Below are 26929 nucleotides of genomic sequence, written 5' to 3' on the forward strand. Positions count from 1 at the left end.
CCATTCTTCCTTCTTCATTTCGCGAAAGTCTGCAAGCTCCCTCTGTGGGAGCTCCAGAATGGTGATATTCTTTAGCGTTCCTTGAATTGCGTCTACGAAGCCGCTGGCTGTTTTTATGGCCTCACTTGCAGGCTTCCGCAAGTTGTGGTGTGATGCTTGATGTTTCACAAGCCCACCAATGCCGTCGCAAGCATTTTTGCCGTGTCCAGTGACCGAAAACATCCATTTCGTCTCTTGACGTTCACTACTTTGTAGCTCATGAAACTGATATTTATTCTTGAAGTGAGTGGCAGCCGCGTCGCTCACATATGTTATCTTGGTGTAGATTGGCGCGTTGTCTTCGAGGTGTGCTTAGATTTTCGACAGAGCCAAGCATGCATGAGCTGAATCATGAGAGATATCGTCGGAAATAACGGCGTAGTTCCGAGTTGATTTTCTTGACGTGACAACGCAGGTAAATACGGTGACCTGCTTTTTCTGCCAGTGATACGCTTGTGCTGCGTCTGGTAGCACAAATGTCCAGTTTTCGGCGAAATCAAAATGCAAAACAATTACTCCTCTCTTGCAGCTGTGTTTTTCTTCATGTATTGCTCTTGCTTGCACAGATCTAATATAGTTGCGGGGAATCCACTTCATGGTCTTTCTTAGAAATTCTCTCATAAATGATGAAGCGGTCAGAGTTTTTTTAACTAGCTCACCGTATTCCCATGTAGCAATCAACACCTCGTCCTTGCTGCTCATTTCAAAATTTTCCGAAGTGAAAATGCCATCTTGTGGACAGTGCTCACAATTCCTGAGGAAACATGACACAGTAGGTTCTTGGTATACGTAGAGACTCCGCATATCCTCGGAAGAAAGCGACCTTCCGGACGCGTTCTGCAGTCCCACGAGGCACAACTGAAAGTTTGCACAGCATACGGAAACACATACTTGCCGCTGTGGCGAGCCTTTCACCCACTCAGGAGACAAGGATATGAATTTTGTGAGGCCAACCTGGGAGGCAGGGTGAGCTTGCTTGTAGAGCCTGAATGCTTCTCGCAAGGACCGCGCCATGAAGCATTTAGGTATCCATTCTTTCTCACCCTCCTTTTCGATTCTCACAACGTCCTTCTTGTTCGTAGTCGGTCTAGAGCAATCGAGTTCATCCATGGTGTAATATTTTAAAACGGTGGTAATGTCTTCTTGTTAAAGTTTACATCTTGTATATCTCTGCTGTGTTGACCATACGCCTTCTTCATCCACCATCTTCTTCGATTTTCGGATAACGTACCTCGTTGCCTCTGGAATAACTTCCTGCACATATTTCACGGTTAGGTTGCGTGGTAGCAGTGTCAGCAGCTGGCAACGCTCTTGAAAGGACGTACACCTATTGTAGGCAGCATGTAGGTTGTCTTCCCAGCTGCTGCATTGTGCACACTTTTCTTCTGACGCACGCGAAGTCTCTGGGATGATATATGCTGCCTGTATCCCCGATCGGATTTTCGTCACCGTAGCTCTTTCCACCTCTTCCTTCTTTCGCTTTGCACAGGAAAGTCTGAGCCATTTTTTTTAGAGCGCTCGGTGGTTTTAGGGGCGAGATTTCGGAGGTAAGGCTGACACTTGAGTTTAAATTTTCTACGATTTCTTCCCAGGGCGGAATTCTTGGAATGTTTCGGTTGACTCTGCCTGCATATTATCTCTGTCTTCCTTGAACCGACGGTAACAATTCTGACAGATGAAGTCACTTTCTCGTACTCGGAGAGCTTCTTCGGGAAGTAGGACCTTTTTGAGAGCAGCGACATTGAGTCTCTTTACACTGCGAAAATTACGTCCTTTTTCGATTCTCTGTTTGTGCCTTTCTGAGTAGCCGGCACAAAACGTTCGCCGCGGAAATCTCTTCATGAATGCAAAAGCTCAACGCTTCCAAAGATTATCGCGGGACAGAGGAGCAGGTGACAGATGCAGGGCCCAGGGCTGATTTTCCAAAAAAGGAGAGGGACAGATGGATGGATTTTTAACACAGGCTGCCCACCGTCGACACTGATGCCGTTTTGGTCTGGTGTACGAGCTGAGACTGAGATACCATGTACGCTTGTAGAGGGAGCCCTTCAGCGCAGAGAAAACTCATGAGTACAGAAAACGACCCCACCGGGTCTACCAGGCCTGGAAAACGACTCGCGAAACTCGAGATCCGAACAACATCCGCTCACCAGGGCTATCTCGGTTGAAGGCTGAGGCATAACTGCCAGGCGATCGGTAGCTTTTGGTTAGTTTCCCATAAACACAATGTAAGAGAAAAAGTAATTTAGGACGAATCACTTCGCAAGTCTGTTGTTTAAGAGTAACTGTCGCATTGACCATAACCACAGAGTGGTACTCAGTGGTACTCTTGAGGAGAGTATAGAAGAAAAATTCAAAAATTAGAAACCTTTACTTTCAAGAAAGTTTTCCTGCACATTCGTGCAACGGTATGGGGTAGCGTCTTTGCAGGGAAATTTTCCTACATACCTAGCTATAGGAGCGGCTGCCAAGCGCGGTTCATCCCTGGAGCGGCGGTAGCAGTTAAAGGCAGTGGTTAAAGGCATCTTGAGAGTAGCGACGGGTGGATTAATTGTTTGCATAAACTACCCCTACACCCGCGTCACTCCAAAAAAACGTGCTAAAATATGCCTACAGTAATTTAGGTCCCACTGTTAGAACAGTACGAAAGCGAATAGGAGCCTTACGCCTTTGATTGTAAGAGAAAAAAAAACACTTAAAATTTGCACTTATAAACTCAGCAACTGTAGCGTTTAAAATTTACCCACAAAAAACCAATACTAAATCCAGCTTCTGACGATTGCGCATCCTAAGAGGGAATAGTGAGCAGTCGTAGGGATTGAAATAATGAAGTCGGTTTTGTATTTATTTTCATACTTTAAAACAATATAATGCAACACTTTCTTGATGCCTTCAAATTATAAAGTATTGAGGATTATTCAGGCAAATTTTAATAAAATTCGGTGATGATGTTTTTTTTTAAATCAAAATAAAATTTGTCACTTTTTTGACGTTTTTGAACTTGGGCCAAATTTGAGGCCATATTGAAAAATATTTGTCAATTGTAGAGCTACAAAACTTGTCTGAAGTGAGCAAAAGTAGCTGAAAAATACTGAGAAAAAGATTCAGTGGGGAGATCTTAACGCATCTTGCCCTAAGGCTGCCCTGAAAAGTGCCTTTTTTGCACCGCATAGCTCCGGAAGCGAAGTTTGCGATTTTTTACTTAAAAGATTATAATAGCAAGAAAACGTATTTTTTATTTTTCGCGTAGAAAAAGTTGCAAAGAGGTACTGAAAAAACACTTATGTGCGGAAAAAATTTATTGTGCATGCAGTGATGCTGCAAACTTGCAACTTTGCGAAGTGGCAAAAATGACATTCTCCACCTCTTGTGACATACGATTTTTTTCCGAGAAAACTACGCAGTTTCTTGCAAAACTAAGGTTCATTCCTTTGTGTGGACACATTTACCTATCACATATAAAACTTTAATTGAAAACAAAAAATGGTCATGGGACCTCGATTACCGTTCTTATCTGAACATGCCCATATATATATATATATATATATATATATATATATATATATATATATATATATATATATATATATATATATATATATATATATAGTGCTAGGCTAGCAGATGGTTGCGGGTGAAGTGCCAGGTTTTCGCGTGTTTAGACCGATTGTATCTCGACTTCGAGTGATGAACGGTACTCTCTCTACGCGGGCCCGCCTTAATTCTCCGTGCTTCCCTCGCCTCCACTCACTGGCTGAGAGTATCGCTTCGTTGCAAATTGCATTCGGCGCTATCTACCGCCTCCGGCGCTGTGGAGCACATTGCTTACATTCGTTACTAGGTCGAGCAAGCAAATATAGCGGTAAACAAACTACGCCAGCGCGCTTTCTTAATTTTATTTTCTCTTTCCGCCTTCTTCCAGCCGCCCTCACGAGGGCGCCTTTCTTGCGGTTACGGGATCTGCGCTCATTTCGAGGCCGGCGCTTGCACCACAACTGCAGAAGGAAAGGAGTTCCGGCTCTATAGAGGGTGGACGTCCTTGCACGCTCGCTGCGTGATGCCGTTCCGCCAGCAAAGAAGTTTCCTCACCGCGATGCCGAGCAGACGCGATGACGGCGCTTTTCCGTACAACTCGCTTATCAAAATCTTCGCATTCGCGCCGGCCGAAGCGTGGCAAGAACGCGCGGCAGGGAGCCCTAGCAACAGCCGCAGAAGGCGCCCCCACCGGAAGAGACGGGAGTCCTTGCGGCCAGGCATGCTGAACAAGTAGTACACATCTACCGGATGTTTCCCATAAGATGTTCAGCAGTGTTTAAAAATAGGCTTTTTGAGTTAGAATAGCGATTTTTTTTATTAGAACTGTCAGTGGTGTAGCGCATCAGAATACAGGTAAGACGTGCTGACTAGTAGGCTGGTTAACTAATATCGAATAGTTTGTGACTATTACTGCTAGTCTCCTTTTTATCAAGAGGCGTGTAGCCTCCTGTAAGCAATATCCATATCGTAGTCAGGGATTCGACAGCATCCTATCCGACGAGGTGGAAGCATAGTGGTTGAATAAAACATATGCTCGCCACAAATGGATTTAAAGCATGACGTTTCGAGGCCCCTACGGGTTCCTTGTTTACTATGAGGATGGACGGAATGGGCCGCTTCTTATATGCGTACTTGACAGAGCAGTGAGTGGGCGTAGTTATTGGGGAGATTGCCGTTCGTCCTGCTGACGAAAGGTTCTTGGTAGTCTGTATGTAAACAAATTCCAACAGCGATCGTTACGGTAGAGATTTCATTGTGTCCAAGATGGCGTCGTTTTGCCAGGCAGTGGTGAGCTGCATCATTTGAGCATGCTCTGCAAGGGTGTCGGAGGACGTGCGCCATTGGGTGACGTCGTTCTTGTGTTCTCTTAATCGTCTTTTAAAATCGCTTGACTCGCCAGTGTAAGAAGCATCGCAGTTTTTCCAGGGGATCCTATGCACGACTCTGCGGTAACGTGGGCGCTCCAGACGATCTTTTACCTGACAGAGCGGTTAATTTAGCTCGCTAGACGGCACGTGCGCAGTGCGCACGTCGTATTTCGCAAACATTCGCGCCAGAGCCTCACTTGTCCCCCGGGATTAAGGCACGCTCGCGCGTTTCTGTTGTCCGGCGAATCGGGGGTCTGCAGGTTGCAGACAGCGGCGTTCTTTGTTTTGAAGCAGTTGTCGTGGGCACCCATTGTTTTCGAGGTCGACGCAGACTTTATTCTGCTCGGAAGAGCGCAGACCCGGGACTGGAGCACAGCCTAGCTGCTCGGTTGAATAGAGCGGACGCTACGGAACGTTTGTGGCCAATAAGGTGGAGAGATGTAAAATCCGGGTACTTGCCAGTGTCTGTGGGCTTCCGGAAAATGGTAGTGGCAAGCCCATCGGGAGTGCGGAGAACGCCGACACCAGGAAAAGCACTCTTTTCGGCGACTTATGCTTCCATTGTTAATTGAACTGTTGTAAATTGTAATTTGAAGGCGTAAAAATAAATAATCACGTCAAAGACAAAGGAAAATACCTCAGAAGACGTACCTCAAGACGTACCTCAGTGGCTAACAAATTTTCTCTCACTCCAAGCACAAATTTCGCCACTGAGGTGCGACGGAGCGTTACACCACACCAGGCTTTGGCACGCACCTGCCCAGGCAGGACCGTTCACGTCCCCGGCAGGGACATTGAAGGCTCCTCTGCCATCTCTGAAAAAGGACCCCTGGCCCTTGAGTCGGCTGCCCGCAATGCTTCCGCCCATCAGGCGAGGCCTGCTGCCTGCACACTCGTGAGGTGATGGACGTCAGTCCCAGCACGCCCGCGTTGCAGCGGCGGCACAGCTCATTCGAGCGTGCAAACAAAGGAAAAGCCAAATCAACTGTTCAGTAATAAGCCCCAGTCGGTCAGGTCTCTACTACTGCGCCTTGAAGAGAAATGAGATGCTGGTCCCCACATCGCCCCAAGACATTATCCATTCCCTCCATGGCACTGCCGCCTCCCTGTATGTGACTTCACATTATCACACCTTAACAAAAAGCAAACAATACATGAGCAAATTAGCGAAATAATCCGCACTAAAAGAAAGGCATGCAAGGTAGGCAGAATTTTATGCAGGTGGCTCGAACACAGAAATTCATGTCGGAAGCGCTGTTGGGAAAAAAAAAGGAGAATAATACGATTGTCACAGTATGCGTCAGTTTTTACGACTGAATGTTATGCAATCTGTGTAGCTGTAGAGAAAGTAATAAATTATATTGCCAAAATATTATCAGCTACACTAATTCACTGAGTGTACTCAAGGCACTACACTCCAGAAGTGCTTCTGAGCCCTTAATAAAAAAAAAAACTTAATACACAACATAACAGAGGTCACGACACAACGGTGATGATTTTTGCGGCGCAAGGGCATCTGTGACCAAAGAGCGCCGTGGCACAATGTTTCTTCTTCTACTCAAGGCGGGGTCAGAGACCCATTTCCCAAGAAGCATTTCACCCTAAATAAGCCGACCACCAGGTCAGGGGAAAGCTTGTACCCACCGTATCACCGGTGGGTACCCGTCGGCGCTGGGGATCGCACCCCGCACCTCCCGCATGCGAAGCGGATGCTCAAATGACTAGGCAACCGCTGCAGTGGCGGTCACGACACAAGGACATCTGCCTATGTGCCATAAAACCCAACTCAACACAACGACACACTTCGGAATTCTACTGGGTTCCAAGTGACGTCGGGATAGATGGTAACGAGAGCAGATGCTTGTGCTGCACGGGCTCGTAGCGCTATAATGAAGAAAATTAATGTACCCCATAGAGATTACATGAATTGAGTGAACAGAAAATTGAGGAATAAAGGCAGACTACTCCGTGGGATAACGAAGTGAACAATAAACTACATCTCGTAAAGCCCATTCTGTCTGAATGAAAATCATGTTGACGTAGAGAACATTTTACCGAAGAAATCTTATACCGTTTTGGCATTGGACACACACATATTCTTTTTCACGAAGGAAGACGAACATCTGTGTGAAATACGTGAAGGCGAGCTCACAGTAAACTATATTTTATTCGCATGCACAAAACTAGAAACATACCACACGTTAACAACCTTAAAAAGAAAGGCCCTCAAGCTCTCAGTGTAGTAAAAGGGCTCTCACAAAAACGGTGGGGTTTTGATAGAGCATGCCTTTTACAAATCTATCGCTCTCTGGTACGCTCTAAGCTGGACTATGGGTGCGTAGGCTATGGTTCATGAAGAGCATCCTACCTTAAACGATCAGACCCTGTTCATAACCTTGGTCTCCGCCTATCTGGAGCATACAGAACATCCCCGGTAAACCAGCCTTTACGTTGAAGCTAATGAGCCCGCTCTAGAGGATCGAAGAAGCGCACTGACATGCACAAATGTCATAAAGATCCTTTCTCTTCCGAAACATCTCTGCCATTCCATTGTCACCAAGTGGCCATCCAAAAGATTATTCAGCAACAAAGCGAATTTTATCAGGCCATTATTATTGCGCTTTGAAGATGTATGCGAATATTTAGCTGTACTAGATACTCTACCTAAGTTCCACCGAGACAAGACCACCTGCTGCCATGGTACAGCCTCCCCGCAGTATGTGACTCCTCACTGACGCATTCAGACAAAAAGCAAACCTCACACGAGCATAAACTACAAGGATACTTCGCACTGCAAGAAAAATATGACACCTGTACTGAATTTTACATTGATGGCTCGAAAAAAGTTGGAAGTGCAGTAATTCAATGAAACAGTGAAAAAATAATACGACTGCCAAAGTGCGCATCGGTTTTTACTGCCGAGTGTTATGCCATCTTCGAAGCTGTAGAACAAATAGTGAGAGAGAACATCAAAAACAGAATCATTTACACTGACTTCCTTAGTATGCTCAAAGCACTGCGCTCTTGAAATGCTGCTGATCCCATAATAGCAAACATCATGCATAACATAGTCACGACACAAAACATAGCATTATATTCTGCTGGGTCCCTAGCCATGCTGGAATTGTGGGTAATGAGAAAGCAGATGCATGCGCTGCACAAGCCCGAATTGATCAAATAAAACAAGTGAACGTACCGCACAGGGATTTCTTGAAGTTAATGTACAGTAAACTCAGGAAGAAGATTAGGTTATTGGGGGTTCAACGTCCCAAAGCGACTCAGGCTATGAGGGGCGCCGTAGGGGAGGGCTCCGGTCAATTTCAACCACCTGGGGTTTTTTAACGTGCACTGACATTGCACAGGCCACGGGCAGGCTACATGGAAGGAGCAAGTAAACAAGAAACTGCATTCTGTAAAACCAATTATAGGGTACTTGAATAGCAAGGAGAGGCACAAAAAAATTGCGACAACAGTAGGTGTCTTCCTCCTGTTGTCTTTTTTGCGCTCCTTTTTATTCAAGTATGTGTCACCTACCAGCCCAGCAACAAGTTTTATGGAAAATATTATAGGAGAAGGGAAATCATGTAGACATCAGGGACGTTTTACAGAAGTTATTTTATGTCTTCTACGCATTGGGCACAAACACACACACCATACACAGAACTTCTTACTGACAAAGCAAGACAAACCTTACTGCGAAATGTATGGCGATGAACTTACAGTAAACATTCTAATTACATGTACAAAACTTGAAAACTAAGAAAAAATATTTTAGAACATTCTACAACGAATACAAGCCACTACACCCATGTTGCTTTTAGGTGATCAAGCAGTTGCTGATTTTTCAATTATTCTCAAGTTTCTTAAAGAAGCCAATTTTTAAAGAAACTATAGGTATCTCCTTGAACACATGGCATTCTAACCCTACGTTTGGCGTATCACAACTTTTGTTGCTTTAGTGCCATAAAATCCAATATAACTAAAACTAGAAACACTAAAGAAAAATATTTGCTCTAGTCTGGAATCACCAAATGCCTTTTCACGCAATGCTGCTTTAGTGTAAAATGGGCTTGTTGATTTTTCGCGCGTGTTTAGATTTTTAGAGGAAGGAAATGTTTTAAACAAAGTATAGATTTCAAACAGATTAATCTCTTCGACACAAGACATTTTAACCCTGTTTTTGCCGCATGATAGCCTTAGCAGCTTATGTGCCACAAAATCCAATATAACTAAGCAGTTTATCTAAAGAAATAAAGCTCCTAAACAAGCTATAATATTTTAAGCACCTTTTGCTTCCTGTCAAGGCAGAGAACTGGGCTAGTCAGTGGTTCATGATTTTTAAAAAAGACTATAGCGCAATAGACTTGGACAAACGGGTAGAAACCTTTCCTTTGGGCGCATGACACACTTAGTTGCCTGTGCGACATAAAAAAACAACCCAGATCTAGCCATCTTAACGCAGTGTTATTGCGGAAAGTTGCAATGTTATTGTGTTCTGATTTCTTGATTTGTGTACAGTGTCATGTGTACTTTGGTACGGTGATGATTGTTGTACCTAGCTGTATACGCACTGTCTACATGTATTTTGTAGCCGCTGTTGTTGCGCCCAGTGGGGCCAGGGCCTCGTCAGGAGACTAATTACCTCGTTTTGTCATGCCCCACGGGCAGTACCATGTATTGCCTATACAACAACTTACTAAATAAATAATCAAGGAGGTTGCTTTCTTTACGAGCCGTACGGAGGCAGAGAGAGCAAATACGAATAGAAATCGTCAGCCTCACCTTTTCGCGCCGAGTACGGACTCATTTCAACGAAGCTCTGAGAAATGCGAGATTTCAAGTTTCCTCAGGTCATTACAAAAAAGTCTGTCCATTTTCTTCGTCGTAGTGGCGGATAGAAAGTTAATGCGTTAAGACAGCTTTTTTGTCGACACGTTTTACACCGCGAAAAGAAATACGGGCCCCAACACGCACAGTCAATACAAGAGATCGCCATGTGGTTCGTGTCCGTTCTCGCACGTGTTTGTCCTCTGTAATGTGAAACTACGCCTTGAAAGTGGTGGCTGCTCGGCGAATACATTGCGCAAGAAGAAAGTGCACAATGCGGAACGTCCAGATACACAACCACCAAGTGACCGGAACATTTATTAATAACACTTTCGCCCGGTGCGATCGAGGTCCGCTGTTTAAACTGGTTGCCTTGCAACCAAGGCAGCAAAAGCCCCCAGCGCCCAATGGCTTTTATTCGTGCTGTACGACAAGGAAGTTAAGGATGAGAAAAATGATCAGGAAACTAAGTCAAGCTGTAGTTCACGTTGACCTCGACCTCGAAGCACATTAATATATATATATATATATATATATATATATATATATATATATATATATATATATATATATATATATATATATATATATATATATATATATATATATATATATATATATATATATATATATATATATAGACCAAATCAGCTGCCAGAAATCACTTTTGGTATATATATATATATATATATATATATATATATATATATATATAATATATATATATATATATTATCACGCAGCTTACAGAGAGGTCTGAAGCGCCTTGTTGGTCATGGAGGGGGCGTAATCCCCGGCTAAAGGGGTTCGTTGCTAATGGGGGGGCGTGTCGCATTTTGCAACCTTTCACGGAAGCACATTTTTTTTCCTCCGTTGCAACGCGACAGCAAATAGAGGAAGTCGTACGACATAAATAAGAAAGAACTAAGGCAAATATATGGTGATCTGTGATGATCGGCGATGCATATGTCGATTACAGAGCGCTCTCGCCTTTTTCAGAGCTCGCAGCTAGAGGTCCGGCAATTGAGCCATTCGTTTCCCTTCTGTTCTTCTTGAAATGTTCGAACATATCGATCGGTATCGGATCCGTTCGCACGACTTGAAACAGCACAATCGCGGCATTACGTGCGCTAGGTATACGGTTCAACATTCGCGATGCTCTATAGGGAACCGTATATGTGTCGAGCGGCACGCACTCTATTGTATTCACGATCGTGTCTGCGTCCGGTGTCCCAGGGCAAGAACCGGTTGCGGATATCGAATACTGAATCGGGGACCTCTTGCGCTAACCTGCGGTATACAGGTGTGTCGCGAAGCAGCTGGCGCTATACGAGAGGAATGTATCCGGTGCGGTTAGAGCCCGTGCCTGTTTTCATCTTCGGGGCAGATGGTTAATAAATACAGCGGATCGATCACTGCGCCGCCGAGTAACATAAAGCTGAGAAGCGGACTTTGCAGGCATCAAACCACGGACTGACAGAAAAAAAAAAAGAGTGCTGTGTTCTTCTCCATTTTTTTTTTCTGTCAGTTTCTGTCTTCACTCGCTGCAAGAATCTTGACGAGTAACTTAATTAGAAACAAACTTTTTTTTGTGCATGTCGGAAGCCAGGGGCTGGCAGACTCGTTGGGAATTTATGAAGCGCTGTCGTGGTCGCTCCATTTGCCGTACATATCAAGTTCCGCATTCTTCAGGCAAGCGAGAGGTTGGCGAGCAGAAGTTTCCGATGTTTTTCTATACTTCCTCGTTTCTTGCGTAGGTTGTAATTTAATCACTCATACTTGCTTTGATATAACCACGAGATTGAGACAGGTGTTTTTTATTCATATGATTAAGATCCCACCGACGTCCTCGCTGAAAACACTTGGGCTCTGAATACGGAATATATCTGGCATCGCAATTCGCGAGCAGGTCGGATGTTAGAGCCTCTGCACTAAAATAGCACAGAACGTTAGATTGAGGAGCCAGCCGACGCTGCTATAAGCCCAAATGGTGCACGACAATCATTCCAACTACACTGCAGAGGGGAAGCTTCGCGTACGGTCACAAGGAAACTAATATGAAGCATGCTCAGGCAATCGGCAAATTAATATCCGAGGCCGCGTTACTGTAAGTGCCACCAAGCAACCACTTCCCGCACGCATGTCGCATCCAGGATCATAGTGACGGCTGCGTAAGTATCGCAAAAAAAAGAATAGAAAAGAAGAAAGATAGCTCCGTTTGCTGACGTCGCTGGCGCACTGCATCACACAGCCCGTCGACAGGCGCACTTTCAGTAATCGGCCCTTCGAGAACTGATATGGTTTCTTGCTTTTTTTTTTGCGTTCATATTCTAACGGCAGCATGTAGAAGCGCGCAATGGAGACAAAACGGCCAATTTTCTCCGCGACAGGGAGGAAAATTGCGAAGACCTTCCAAGTCGCCCTGTCGAAAGCGGGGCATCCGCTCGCACCGAGGAACTCGCTCCCCGTTATAGTCAGCGCAACGGACGCATCGAGAGAATCGCGACTTCTTTGCGCGCGCACCTCGCGGCAACAAAATTTGATCGCTGCGTGGAACGCTGGCGGCGTTTCGCGAAGCGCCGACGTACGTCGCAAACACGAGCAGCAGGCGGAGCTGCTATTCGCTTCACAAGCCCGCACGGCCGGTTTCGCAAAAGACGCGACATGCGAGAAGGGGTCCAAAAGCCTCTCAAGCCAAGGAATGAAGGCGCATTTTTTCGCCGGCTGGAATTACCTCGCACGGAAGGGAACTGAACGAGCGAAGATACCAACACTTGTCGACTCTCACTTGTTGTTATAAACAGTTGGGTCGGGTTAGTGCAAAGCTGTCCCAAGGTCGCGGGATCGAATCTCTGCCGTGGCGGCCGCGTTTCGATGGAGGCAAAGGCCGAAACAGCTCTGTATACTGAGATTTAGGGGAACGTTAAAGAACCCCAGCTGGTCGCGATTATTCCTGCTTCCTCCTTTAAAGCCTGCGTCTTTGTCCACAATGTTACTCTGACGCGAGAATTGCTGAGCAGCGGGTTTCTTTTACAGCTATGCAATTTCTGTAAGCATATCACGAAGGTGGTGCGTCGCCACTGGTGCGCACTACACCGAGATGCAACGAGCTCCTGGGAAACACAACATTAAAAATTTAATATGAATGCCAACTTCTATTGCCTCCATCACACAACAAAAAGGTTACGAACCGGAAGACACAATTTGTTGAGCACCCTCCGTGAAAGCGCGGGAATTCCAGACAAGGACTGCAAGCCGCATTAATACGCAGCGTGGGCGGGAACAAAGGCAGGACCCTGTATAGGTAGGAAACGAGCGCTCGTCGCGTTCCCTTTGCACGCGGACAAAGGAGCACCCCCCCCCCCCCCCCCCCCCCCCACCCCCCTCCGTGCGCGATGCGCAGAAATGAACGGCTCAAAACCCTCTCAGCTCAGAGCATGCGTACGCCATAGAGATGTTTGTGATGAAAATTCTTTATTCACATTTCTATCAAGTTGCGAACCGCGTGCGGAATGAAATGAAACACCAACGCTGAATAATAAAAAGGAAAAAAAAGAAATACGATGGTTGTTTAACGTCTATTTCAGGTGTCAGTTGCGAACAGTGGCCGTTCCCGTTATAATGCTTCAGCATATTAGCGTGCGCTGGTACCGTTACCATTTCGCTCATGGTACCGTTACCATTTCGCGCGCGGCCGCATTTCGGTGGAGGCGAAACGCAAAAGTCGCGCGTGTGCTGTGCGATGTGAGCGCATGTTAAAGAACTCCAAGTGGTCTAAATTAATATGGAGCCCTCCACTATGCGGTGTACCTCATAGGCTCATAGCCCATGTGTCGCTTCGGGAAGTCGAACCCTACCATTTGCAGTTTAGCTCCTTGGAGGCGCGGTAACGATTGTGATAACGCGGTAACGCTAACGCTTCAGCTGACGCTGGAAATATAGCTGTTGTCCGCATTCTGCAGGTGCTCATGAATCATTAAAACGATTCCGTACCCGCACTCTGTGTATGAGTGCGGTATGCAAAGATCGCTTCTTGTATCGCACTGAGGGGATTTAAACCTGTTTCCATTTTTATTTGCAGGCAGCTGTTTCGAAGTCGCCTGCGATATAAACACGGCACGCTCGGATTTCGGTCGGCGTTTACTTGTGCGGTTACATTCTCTGCGAAGCATATTTATCCGTAGCAGGCGTAATATGAAGGAACTACCGTTAGGCGGGCGCGCTGTCTCCATTGAAGACAAGTATAGACGAACGACACCGAAACAATCGGAAACTAGTGTCGACATCACGCCGCCAAACTCCCGAAATTTCGCGATGGCTGTATCGGCGAAAGCGCTTTTGAAAAGCGGTGGTATCGCTACTTCGATTTGAAGCTTATTTATCGGTGCTGCTCTATAAAGCTCTTGTGTAATACTTTAGATGACAAACACCGACCGATGCAGGTAATATTGTTTTGCTGAAGCAGCTATCGAGAGGTGAAAATGTTCATAACACTCTGTCAGCGTAGCGGATGTTTCAAACGTCGTGCATCTGTTCCAATAAGTACTAGATTATCGTCTATTTGCAATAGCAGATGGCACCGGAAATGTTCGTATAAACTTTCCTATTGAGGAAGACGTGCTGTTACTCTGCGGAAAAATTTTAAGCAATCAGGAATTATGCAACCAGGATATACGTTACGCTGTCAATTACTTACTTACGTAGGTAGGTTGTGTAGCGTGGATTTGAGAGAGAGACATACGCCGTACCGCTAGACTATCAGTCACATTGCGACGCTCGAGGGATTGAAACACGCGTGTACTAAAGGACGCGGCCCATAATTAGCGGAGTCTTTACGAAGGCTTGGCCAGTTCAGTGGCAAAGAACTCCGACCTGGGAGGAGCTTTACGGAGGGCGTGCAGACGTGCGCGCGAAGGGCGATTATGAGTGAGGAAAGCAGGCGCTGCGGGTGCCCGGCTTGCCCCACGCATTTCCCGGTAGCTGGCTGTCGTCAATGGGTGGCAGTCGGCCACTTCCGCGTTGGGCAATTCGTTTTTCGAGCGCACGTGAAGCGCTTCGGTAATGCATATAAGGTATACACGAAGAAACGAGCACAAACTTCGCCCCCCACTGCGGCTACGGCTGGCCGGACACGTCTGCGCACGAAAGAGGATTCATCTTCCGTCGCCGGCAGCTGTCGTTACGGCGTCCGTGGGGGGAAGGGGGGGGGGGGGACACCTGTGCGGCCTTGTACGCGCAAGACAAAGGTCCAAGATATTTGCGCAGCACGCCCGACTGCCGTTTCAACGACTGACAGCGTGCGCGCGTGCATGCGCAACACGCGCTCGGGGACCTCCGATCGCGGTAGTGATGCCCTTGGCCTTCGCTCGTTTTTGGAACGTCACCGTCGTCAAGTGATCGAAGCAGAAGCACGGCTCCCTTTGTGCCCGCTGAATCTTCTTCCGGCGATACGCAAGCGTCGTGGAAAGTTTTAGGCGCTTTTCTTTTGTACCGCGTGTGCGCCGGGGCGATGTGCCCTCAGCTGGCCACTGGGATTAAGTGATTTACGCGTTACAAAGACGTATTATTACAGGCGCTTTCTCTGCAGCGAGAAATTTACATTTGGTGAAACGTAAACAGAGACTATCAGCACTAGCTATACTTGCTGTTCAAAACTAGTCTGTCATGTTTTTTGTTTGTTTTTTTTTACAAACAAGCAATAAGTAGCACACAAAAGCCTTTTTCGCAAGTATAGTCTATGCGACCAGTCGGGCGCAACGTGACAGCACAATTCTCGTCCTCAATCGCCTGGCTGACTAAAATGAATTAATGAACTTTATACTCTCTGCAGATAGCATGCATGCTTGTATTGGGAATTTAGAGGAAGTCACGTTCCATGAATGCTCCATTGGGCAGATTTTTCCTTGTACTCGCGTTCCCCGACGTATGCGCGCCCCCAAACTTTCAACTCAGTCCGCGTAATTACGCCCGCAAGACGGTGACGATCGGTGCGATGTGACGCACTTGTTGCTTGTGGGGTTTTGTTCGCCAGCGGTGTACAGGCGGCTGGTGTAGCTATTTCCCGTTTCCCTTTCACATTTGCCCATCGGAATGGGATAAACGCCGTACACAACATCTGCGTCATATTGAAGAAGAGTTTCGCCTCGACTGTCACCATCTTGCATGGGTAATTACTCGTACTGGTTTCGTTTGTGGTTTATGGGGGTTTAACGTCCCAAACCAACTCAGACTATGAGGGGCGCCGTAGTGAAGCGCTACGGAATACTCTCAACCACCTGGGGTTCTTTAACGTGCACTGACATCGCACAGTACACGGGCCTCTATAGAATTTCGCCTCCATCGAAATTAGACCGCCGCGGCCGGGATCGAACCCGCGTCTTCCGGGCCTGCAGCCGAGCGCCGTAACCACTCAGCCCCCGCGGCGCCAGCTTAATTACTCGTACTGGAGGCGGACATTGCGGAGCACGCGAGTGCAAGAAGAATTCTACAAGTTGGAGCAGTCAGGGATTGCGACTGCCTCTAAGATTGCAATATAAACTTGTGCGCTAACTGCAGTGCCAGACAAAGTTTAATAATCAATTTTATTTAATTACTTGGCTGACGACAACAATTACCCCCTCGCTTTTTGTCTGCGTGGTCGCACAACCTACATCAAAAAAACTATTTTCGCGCACTGCTCATCATTTATTTATTTTTTTTATTTAATCCTGATAGTGTAATTCTACGAGGAACGTCGTAGTGGAGGACTCCGGATCAGTTTCGATCATCTGGGGTCCTTAAATATGCACGCACATCGCACAGCACATGGGCGTCTTTTGGATTTCGCCTCCGTTGAAATGCGACTGTCGCTGGGATTCGATCCCGGGATCTTGGGCTGAGCAGCCGGACGCCATATATACCCATTTCGCCACCACGGAGAGGCGGTCTAACCTTTGTTTTCGACATTGTGGGACATTTCAGGTTGTCGTTTCTTCTTACTTAATCGTTGACGCGTAACCCGTCCCTTGGATTGTTCACTAAACCTCGCCGTTGCATGAAGTTTCTTTTCATCCTATGACTAATCGACTTGGCGAAGTGGCTAATCACGCTAGTTATTTCCCCTAATTATTTTACTGTTCACGCAGCTATCAGCTCACTGCAAAAAAATGTCCGCTGCTCTTGCAAAGTGCAAAACTAGGTTTAAACATGTGCTCGCTGTATTGCAGCATTGTTCAACAATGTGCCCAAATGTCTTGTATATATGTATTTTTTTTCGCCCCAGGACCCTTTGCCGGCGCCCTGAGCCGACTGCTGTCCATAAGGCTAATCGTGTCGGCAGGAGTGGTGGTCACAGCCGTCGCCATCAGCTCGTGTTTCTTCACCGATGACATCACCGTCGTTGTCATTCTTCTGGGAATATTTTACGGCAAGTATTGGCACCACCGCTCGCAGTCTAATTTATCTCCGAGTTCGTGAAACCGAAAACGAAAGCCGTTTCTGCGATGCGTAAAATTGGCAAACTGTCAGCAGGTGCCCAGAACGAAGCGCAGTATTGATTTCGCTGTCATTGATTGTGCGCGTTAAAAGGTCAACTTTTTTGCGTGTGCGCATCCGGCAGAGGCTGAGAATTAACGCACTGCTATAATGAAAAGGGCAGCGGAAAGACAAACGTGGTCTTGACAGACGTTAGTTTCCAAGCGACTGTGGAGATTTTAAATTGACACTTGGAAGCTTTACAGACTGCTGACGTTTACGTACGCGTGTTTTTCTTCTTATTTTTTTTGCATTGTTGTTTCGCAGTGGTGCACGCTTGTCTGTGAGACAAGTGTTCGCGCTGGCACAAGTTCATACGTTTGGCCGGGACGCATTTCAGTGAATAGCCAGAAGCTGGCGCACGTCCTCTCTTCTGCCTTCTTTCTTTTTCTTTTCTTTCCTTCCATTGTCTTCTCTCGACACGCACAGTTCGTTGCCAAACAGCGCCACAAAAATAGACTGAGGCGCTGTGCCTTTGTCTTTTTTTTTGCTAGGCTGTTTGACATGTAACGCAAGGGCGAGCGCCTTGTAGCGCGTGTTTTCGCTTTTGTTTTCTCTTTTGAAAAGAGTGTTTTGAAAAGAATGTTTGAATATTTTGAAAAGAATTTTGTATGTTGATAGCATTTGCTAATGTACCTTGGTTGGCTTGGCGAGAACCTCAATAGGCAGGTGTAAGTCTGCGCGTTACACATATTTAAAAATTCCTTTGTCATCTCCTGTTGAATTTTGCGTGTAATGGCTGGTCAGTGAAGTATAGTTCACCTGCACGAAGGCGCGCTTCTCTGCCTGTAATCGTACAAGAAAATGCGCAAAGACACTCATAAAAAGTTTGTTAGAGCGAAAGGAATCTCCTGATTCTTGAATCGAAATTTTGTTTGTGCCTTCGGGGATGTCCATGGCTGCTAATTTACTAAATAAGCTGCGATCAATTATGCAAAAAAACTCATTTCTAATATGCCTTACTCCGCTTTACTGCAGCAAATTTGGAATCACATCGGTGGCGAAAAAAGAAAAGAAATGGCAATCTGCATTAATTTTTTTTGCGATTTTTATGCTTTGATTTTTTTTCGCAGTAAACGACTGGTTGTAAAAATGCGATAAATAAATACGAACACCTCGGTTACGCCTCATGGCAGCTTTAAAACCTTGATTACGCAAAGGGACAACTTAACAATTGCTTCAAATCCCAATGGAAGAAAAATGAATTTAATGAATTTAATTAATTAAAACCGTTTTTTTATTAACGACGAAGACTAATTCTTAAAGTATACTTAATTTATCATAGTCGCTATGATCGTTTTTTTACTCTACCATCATTATCGCGTGTTTTTCTTCACACACAAGGACATATTAAAGCACAGATTCATAATTGTAATGTGCGCCTATCCATGAGCATGCTCGTGCGGGTTGTTTGCTTTTTTTTTTCATTGATATTATGCAGTGCGGTAAGTATCAGACTTTCTCCGACCTTCGCAGGCATAGGGACGGGCATGGTTTGCAACCTGACGCCGCTGCTACTCACCCAGTGTTTCGAGAACCACCGCGCCATCGCCTGCGGAGTGGCCTACTCCGGCTCCACCATCGGCTCCTTCTTCTGGCCTGCGCTGCTGGAGTACCTCATCAACGAGTTCGGCCTGCGCGGAGCGCTGCTCATCTACGGCGCCACCATCCTGCACGGAGTCATGGGCTCCATCTTGCTGACGCCCCTTTCCAAGGCGCCGCACAGGGAAGCCGAAGCCGAGGAGCCCAAGCCAGAGGCCGAGGAGGAGAAGATGCTGGAACCACTGCGCGAGAAGTGCCAGAGCCTCGATTTCCACCCTTTCCAGAACGGCGGAAACTTCGCGAGGCGCTACTCTTCGCGCATGTCCGTTCGCTCGGCCTTCGCGGACGATAGCGCGTCGGCGTGCGCCGTGTCCGTGTCCGGCCTGTGCATGGTGCTGTCCGATGGCGACCAGTGGCACAGCCGGGAAGAGCACCTCGACCAGCACCACGCGTGCAGCCCCGCGACCAGCCTGAAGAAACTGAACGACCCCAGCCCCCTCGAGCCCCTCTGGGAGACTGGGTCAGCTCCCGACACTGCTCCCGACACCAGGACGAGTGGCAAGCAGTCGTCTCTCAAGGCGTCGCTCACCGACGTGGACCGCGCTGGCTCCTCCCTGTGCGGAAACTTGATTCGCGTTGTGCTCAACGACCTGAAGCTGCTGCGAAATTACCACTTTATCCTGGTGACCACCTCGGCGGTGGGCTTCTTCTTCGTGTTCAGCACGTTCATCATCATCATTCCAGACTATGCCACGGACAAAGGTCTGACGCAAAGCGAAGGGGTGTTTCTGTTGTCTGTGTACGGCATAACGGACCTTTTCAGCAAACCCATTCCGGGCCTCTTGGCTTACAAGAAAATTATCGACAATAAAGGAATCTTTATTTGCGGAGGCTTTATCACGGGTCTGACAATGCTCGTCATGCCTTCCATGGACAGCTACTGGTCCTTTGTGCTGATGACCCTGCTGTTCGGTTTGGTGACCGGCGGGCTGATATTTATGTCTCCCGTTCTTCTCACCGAGTTCTTGGGACCTCATCTAGCTGTCATGGCCTTTGGAATGTCCAACATGTTCATTGGCATTGCTTCCTTACTGCGACCATTCATCATCGGTGAGTCCGTAAGGATGGCTAACTTTATCGTGCTGTTTATACAATAACCGTCTCATTAAGGCAGTGTTTCTTAAAGCTGCCGTTGGCTGCGAGATGATGCGAAAAGTATCGTGCGTTGGGCTCTCACGGCTGATATGCTCACTGCATGACCTTCTACGGTTTGTTGTATAAATTGCACCAAACCGAGACAGGCTGCTGCTGCTTGTGGAGTGTGTTTCTTAATAATTTCCGCCGCATGCTTTTAAAATGAAAGCAGCCTGACATTTACCTGCGCACACTGAAGCGCTTTACAGTTAAACGTGCTATACATTTATTTAAACAATTTCTGTAAGCAACGCTTTCTATGATGACATATAACCGTTCTTGTTAACTGCCGGCAGACGTTCAAAAATTTCCTCTTGAGCAGAAAATATAATCTTAAGCGAATATAGAATCCGAGTGTTTGAAGCGTGCGAAAATTGTCCCAAATGACTTCGGGTCCCTCTTACATTTCCGGCGTACCTCGCAAAGCTTTCCTCATAGCACGTTGAGCAATGCATACGCACGTTGATGCGCTCCGAGATCGGTCCCGGTCTGCCGGGGTCTCCGCTCGCTGAGAAGGAAAACGGGCTGGCAACTGTATGATGAGCCGCGAACCTTTACGCGTGTCTGGCGATCAGCGGACCGACAGATTGTCCATCACTCTGCGCTTCCTTTTGCAGGTTACTTCAAGGACAACTGGCACAGCTACGACGGTCTGTTCTACAGCATGGCGACTGCATGCATCCTCTCTTCGCTCATATGGTTTGTTGGACCAATAGCGGAGAAGGTGCGGACGTTCGTGAAAGCGCCGAGCACGTCTCCTCCCCCGCCGCAAGAAGTGTGAAGCATTTCTGTGCGTGATGTGAGTGCAGAAAGTGACTAAGGTCATGCAGTGCCACAGACAATACGATCGGACAACGTGTAAGCGCGTGCGAAGGAAACGTTTGGCCTGTGTGCTCCTTGTGCCGTGTTCTGTGTGCGTCTGGTGGGAATGAGAAGAAACTGAAACCGCGGAAGCGTTCTTCACTATCCCACTCTGACTGTGAGAGACAGTGCATCGAACTGCACCTTTGCAGCGGGCTGTGATGTGGGTGTATACTCGTATTGCTCTGAACATCTGTCGGGAGTACATTGACGGGTTATATATATATTTTGTCATTATTAAATGTCACATTGTTGTTTAATTTACGTGCCACCGTACATGTCTGTTCATTTATAGGACCCAGCTCCACCACAGGGCCTTAAATGCTGCGCAGTTTGGCCGTTCCGCTAATTACGGTAAGATGTAATAGCTGTGACCATTCTCTGATAAGTTGCCTATACATGGCCATTACAGTGCAACGATTTGCGTTTTTAGCGCACTAGCATTTATAGTAGCCATCCCCCTCATTTATCCGTTGTCTGTTTGTTTATCTATCTGAAGCTAGTTTTGTGGCAGGCTGCTCACCTGCCCACCAAGTGGTGGGTAAGTGAGCAGCCTGGCCACCGTGTCAGGCGGTAGCCCATTCAATCGTGAGAAGCTGCTCGGGGTGAGCAACCTGGATCGCAACCCAATTAAACCAAGCAACCTAGTGCCGCCGATGGCAGCGCCTGCCACAGAAGGGCAGTGGCGCATCGCTTGACCACTGCACCACTGCGCCAGGAGTGGTAGGAAGACTCCCAGGTATCTATGAATGCAGAGAATGACCAATTCCGCATATATGGACATTAACCAATTTTTGCTATCCAAACAACTGCCATTCCTGAACACTGAATCTAAACGCCGGAACCGAAGTGGAAACCAATCTGCTAGCGCACCTAATTCGCATTCGGCCAAAATACGCAAATCGACCTTTATTTTTCTGCACTAAGGCTTTATATATTGTGGCGATGTTCAGACACCTCCAGCAATATCGTATTCTTGCAAGTGTGTACTTCTCTATGGTATTGATGTCATCTAGTCTCGGAGCAGCGCTGAATCCTCCCCGTGAGCTGTACAAATCATAGTCCCAAAATATTCCTCTTAGCTCACAGCGCTTCATTCAGTTAGGATTTGTTTTTATACGCTTGTTCTGTTCATCAAAAACATCCGTCGCTGCGGTGAGAAAAAAAAAAAAACGGGAGGAGGAACGGAGTGTACAGCAATAGCGAAGCCAGCGAGAGGTGCGCGTCAACGCCACGCATGGCGGTGAGTGCAAGAGCTCAGAGCATAAGCTCAGTGAATTATGCTTTCGGGAGGTGCCTACGAGGAGGCCCCGGAGCACGTGAGCAGGACAGGAATGATCACCGCGTCATGTATATTTCAACAGGTTGCCTCACCACAGCGAACCCCGTGTCTGGCCTCGTCGGCCGACACGGCAGCGGAGCGGCGTTGCGTTGCCCGCGCTGCGTAGTACACGCATCCGCCACCGCTGTCGCCACGCGGGCCCCGACTGCCGCCTTCGGGCTGCCGTTCCATTAGCGGAGCGCATTTAGCGTTGCGACAGTGTAGGTGGCCCCGGGCTACTTCCTGGCGCTGCGGGCGTTAACGACTGCGCTATTTCACGGGCGCGATAGACACCCGCTCTCGACCCGGGATCCATCGCCTCCCAACGAGAGCGAGGCGGTGCCGGAGCGAGAGGCCCCGAGGTTAGCACCCCTTGAAAGGGTCTGCATTCACGCGATGCCCCGTGTGAGGAGAAGGCGGGAGAGCCTAGCCGACTATAAACACAGCTTTTACTATTTTGCTGTATTCCTATGCACCTTGTTTTCCTTTTGCCCCCCCCCTCAGGTCTTTTTTTTTCTGAGTCAAGATAAAGTTATACTGGGCTGAGAAAGCCAGCCTCGGGGCGCGTCAAAGGAGAGTATGTCGAACGTCAAAGTGTTCCAGGGATGGGATCTAAGCACAGTGGACGTCTTTGATGCGGGGGGGGGGGGGGGGGCATGAGTCAGAGATTGCGCGTTCGTGCAGTTTCCTCGTGGTCTGTAACGAGCCCAGAAAAAGGTTGGCTGAGTCGCTAAGAACTTTCGTTGTTATCAAACGCCATCTGGTGGTGGTGCCCCAGCTGACGCATCAAACACAACAAGAAGAAAAAGAATGGCCGCTCTCGTTAGTGCTTCGAAATGCCTTCACAAATGCGGTGGCGCCCCACTGCCCGACTGCGGCGAATCCACAAAGTCTGTGAAACAGCGTCGCAGGTGCTTTAAGAATTCTTGGAACTACGCGAAGCAATCAGAAATATTAGTGACGTCTTTTGACTGACAAGCTATCGTCTCGTCGAACTGCCGCTGTTTAAGATCACACATACTGAATCCCGGCATACTTTTTTTTTACCTCGCCTGCTGACTACGCGTGGTTCATGATTCACCGTACACACATTGCTAAAACGATGGCCATTCATCACAGTCATCCCATTGCAAATGTCGTCATTTCTGATTCTGTGAATCTTGTGCTGACAATCCATGAATGTGTCGTCAAGTGCACTTTTATTTTTCTGTACACGCTACACTGTTCTGCTTATGCCTTTATTTTACCTTTTTTATTATTTATTGGGGGGTGGAAGCCTCGTCAAGCCGATTGTCCGGCTTTTTCTCCCTACCTCCCCCATCACAATAATGGAAAATAGAGGCGTTATTATTAATATTATTATTATTATTATTATTATTATTATTATTATTATTATTATTATTATTATTATTATTATTATTATTATTATTATTACTTTCCCGTTGATTCTTTTCTTTTTGTTTCCGAATGGCAAGGTGTAGCTCAAAAAGAAATATTCGGCGCGCTGGAGTCTGCTTTGAAATACCGTGGGCAGAAGCATCAAAGCTGGCGAAGAGCTAATTGCAGCAGTGCTCCATATCACTGAATTCACCGTGCTTCATAATGACCTAAACGACAAATGCTCCATATAAGTACTACAGCAAGGAGGTTATTAGCTTCTCAATTCCTTATTTTTATTTGTTTTTTTTTTGTACTTGGTGAAAAGCGGAGCAACATCCTGTGCAATAACACCAGCCTCGCTACGGGAGACTTGATCAGCGCACGTGTAACGACGCAAGCGCTAAGATGAGGCGGCTTCAAGAGGCCCTTTAAAGCCACGTGCTGACATGTTTACGCTTTTCTTGCTGAAACATAGCTTCTCTTCCAGACTCAGGTGTGCCGTGAAGGTCATCCGTGCGGAACTCCCTCCGCAAGCGGCTGCTGCGACATTCCTGTACTGCGTAACTTTCACTTTCTCAAGGCGACGCCGCACTGTGTATTGGCCCGTACTATTCGAAAGAGACTTGCAAACTTTCCTGCTGCATGAGCCACCGCCACAGTGCTTCCGAGGAAATTGTTTCTTCTTTCTGGGCTCTTTTGGTTGCCTTAATTTCCGCACATTTTCAGGGATGAATTTTCACGTGGAGATAAATTCAAGAATGTGCGTTCGGGGTCACTCAAGTGCTCTTGTGGTTGACGGTGCATATACAGTCATGGGCAAGGTAACCTGAAATGGAATAGCAATAGCGCCGACTGCCAATCACCGGTGGCTACGTGCAACCATGCGAACACGAATTAACAATGAGGCAAACAACGCAACTATAGCACTGCCCCGTCTCGTTTCGAGCGGAATAATTCTGTGGTGATAACATTCGTGCAACCAGTTTTGTAAAACTGATAAACAGAAGCAAAGTACAAAAAAAATAAATTGCGATAGTAAAAAGAGCTTGAAGGGATCACCGCAGGAATGATAGAAGCCTGACAACGAAGACAAGCCCATCAGCCCTCCGCATATGCAGATGGGCTTGTCTGCACTCTATAGCACGCATGGCGGAGTTTTTTTCTCGTTATCGGTTCATGCTCTCGTAGTTGCGCAACGCGGCCCGTACACTCTAAACACGAATACACCCATATGGGAGCAAAAAAGGAGTAAGCTGTCCTTTAGCGCACACGCCAGAGGACAACTTACCTCTTTTTGGTCCTTCCAGTTTAGAGTGTAAAGATTTTGGGCGCCGCTCCGTCATACCTGGTCAGCATTCTCATGACTGTAATTTTGTAACAAGGGATTGGGCTTAAAGAGCTCGCCAAGGTAAGGACGTGAGCCCATTTGAGAGCTGGAGCGGTGCTCTGCAGAGGAGAACAAGAGAAATCTTAAAGCAGTGGCTCAGTTTCACAAACTATACTTGAGCTCGAGCCTAGCCGGATAATAACCGGACAATAACCTCGCCCTTTGCAAAGCAGCTGCGCTAAGATTTCACTTCATATGCTCCTGCAGCACACCGCTTCGGAGCATTGCATCAGACACGTGTGCTTTCCTCTCTACGATGGACTACCAGCTGTCACGGTAAGCGACTTTGTTGAACAATCAACCAAAGAACTGCCTAACGGCATTTGTACCCGCCTTTCCCGCCACTCGAAATTGACCATCTAGAGAAAGAGAGAGAGAGAAAAAAAAGACGAGGTGTGCATGGAGCACACTTCCCCCTACATGTTCTCCACGACGAAGCAGTGTAAATGGCCAGCATTAGTGCATCACTGACGGCATTACCGCGTAATGTGGAACTCGGATTTCAAAAAAATCTCAAATCCGATAATATCCACCAGACAGGCGACCTGCGTAAAATAAACTCAACTGTTTTTGATTACGCTTGGATACGTTAAAGCTTTTTATTTATTTTAGCTATATAGATACAAAATCATAATCACTATTGAATGCCAGCTTTCTTCCAGTCTGCTTTACACCGTGGCCGTTGTCTTCAATAGCTGCATGAGGTCTTCGAACTGTCCACAGAATAGGCTGGCTGCTAGTAAAAGGCTGACTGCAATTTATTGTTTATTCGCTGCAGCACGCGGTGATCTTTCCTTCAGACTAAGGTTGGTCGTGTATCCCAACAAAAAGACCCATGTGTAAGGCCCGAATGGCCGCCTCAAGTGCACATGTAACTGAGAGTCAAACAGTGCAGGGCATTTCACATACCATGAATCAAGGTTTCAAAATATATTGGCTTATTTCGCGATATTGAAGCTCGGGCCGCATTCTTGGCGATTGCCCATAGTCCATCGTGAGAACTTTTGAAATTTCAAAATGAATAATTAGTCAGTTAAATTTGATGAACGATCTCTTCAGCCGCCGGAGACGCGCGTGAGGAGTCCATCCTGTCCACTCGTATAATAGGCTAGCCAGTCTTTTTCTTTCGTGCTCGGACAGAAAGCATTTCTGCATTAAGACGCGAAACAGAGAAGACGGCTGGTGACTGCGTTGCAGCTTGCGTCATTTAACATAAGTCGCTTTTCATTTTGGTCACGTCGGCTTGTGACGCTGGCTTAACCAGCGGGCTGAGGTGGTAGCTGAGCATACACGATCAAGCCGTGCCAAGTTGGCCGCAACTAATAATATTAGGCAAGCAAATGGTTCTTGAGTGGCAACGACATCATTTCATACATCGTCCACTTGCTTCTCGAAGCCGCAGTTCGGGTTCTTTTGACTGCGCTTACTGCTTCTTATGCTCGTTTAGACGCAGTTTTCATACCTCAAATTCCCCTTAGCAGGGGTTTTACATGAGGGGTGGACAGTCGCGATGACAGATGAGTTGTTCAATTAAACGCTTGAAGTGGTCGTGATTGCAATGGATGACAGCAGCAGCAGGTAGGTCATTCTAGTCCTTGGGAATTCTTACGAAAAAAAAGGAAATATAGGCTGATGATGGGTGCACAATCTTGTCATGGCTGATGCGGCAGGAGTGGCGACGTGCTGGTAGAATGGAAGAAAGCGGAAAACGCCTTTGATGCGCTCTTGTTGGTATTTCCCGTGCTCTATAGGTGACTTGTTACGTCATCTGTTGTTGCATTATGAAATTCCCGATGGGCGAGTTTCGGCTGGCATTTACCTGGTATTTATCGTAATGTCTGCTTGGCTTGGTTTGCTCATGTTCTCATCGCTCATAGCAAGGGCCGGTGCTTGCGCCTTGCGCCAGTACATTCATGATGATGCCATGATTTTTAGTGGCGCAAGGGCAGCTCGGCTAATAAG

At 47.0% G+C, this 26929-nt stretch overlaps 1 protein-coding gene across 3 annotated transcripts in view; it reads left to right on the forward strand.

The window, feature by feature from the left end:
* Positions 1-21139, forward strand: part of LOC144113157 (monocarboxylate transporter 5-like) — a 57202-nt gene extending 36063 nt beyond the window's left edge. For all 3 annotated transcript variants that reach the window (XM_077646084.1, XM_077646083.1, XM_077646085.1), the window contains exons 3-5: positions 17032-17175; positions 18759-19934; positions 20636-21139. In XM_077646084.1, coding sequence (XP_077502210.1) covers positions 17032-17175; positions 18759-19934; positions 20636-20799 — 1484 coding nt within the window. In that variant the 3' untranslated portion in view covers positions 20800-21139. The remainder of the gene's footprint in view (positions 1-17031; positions 17176-18758; positions 19935-20635) is intronic.
* Positions 21140-26929: the final 5790 nt, after the last annotated feature.

Source organism: Amblyomma americanum, chromosome 1, assembly GCF_052857255.1.
Source record: "Amblyomma americanum isolate KBUSLIRL-KWMA chromosome 1, ASM5285725v1, whole genome shotgun sequence".
Taxonomy (NCBI): Eukaryota; Metazoa; Arthropoda; class Arachnida; order Ixodida; family Ixodidae; genus Amblyomma; species Amblyomma americanum.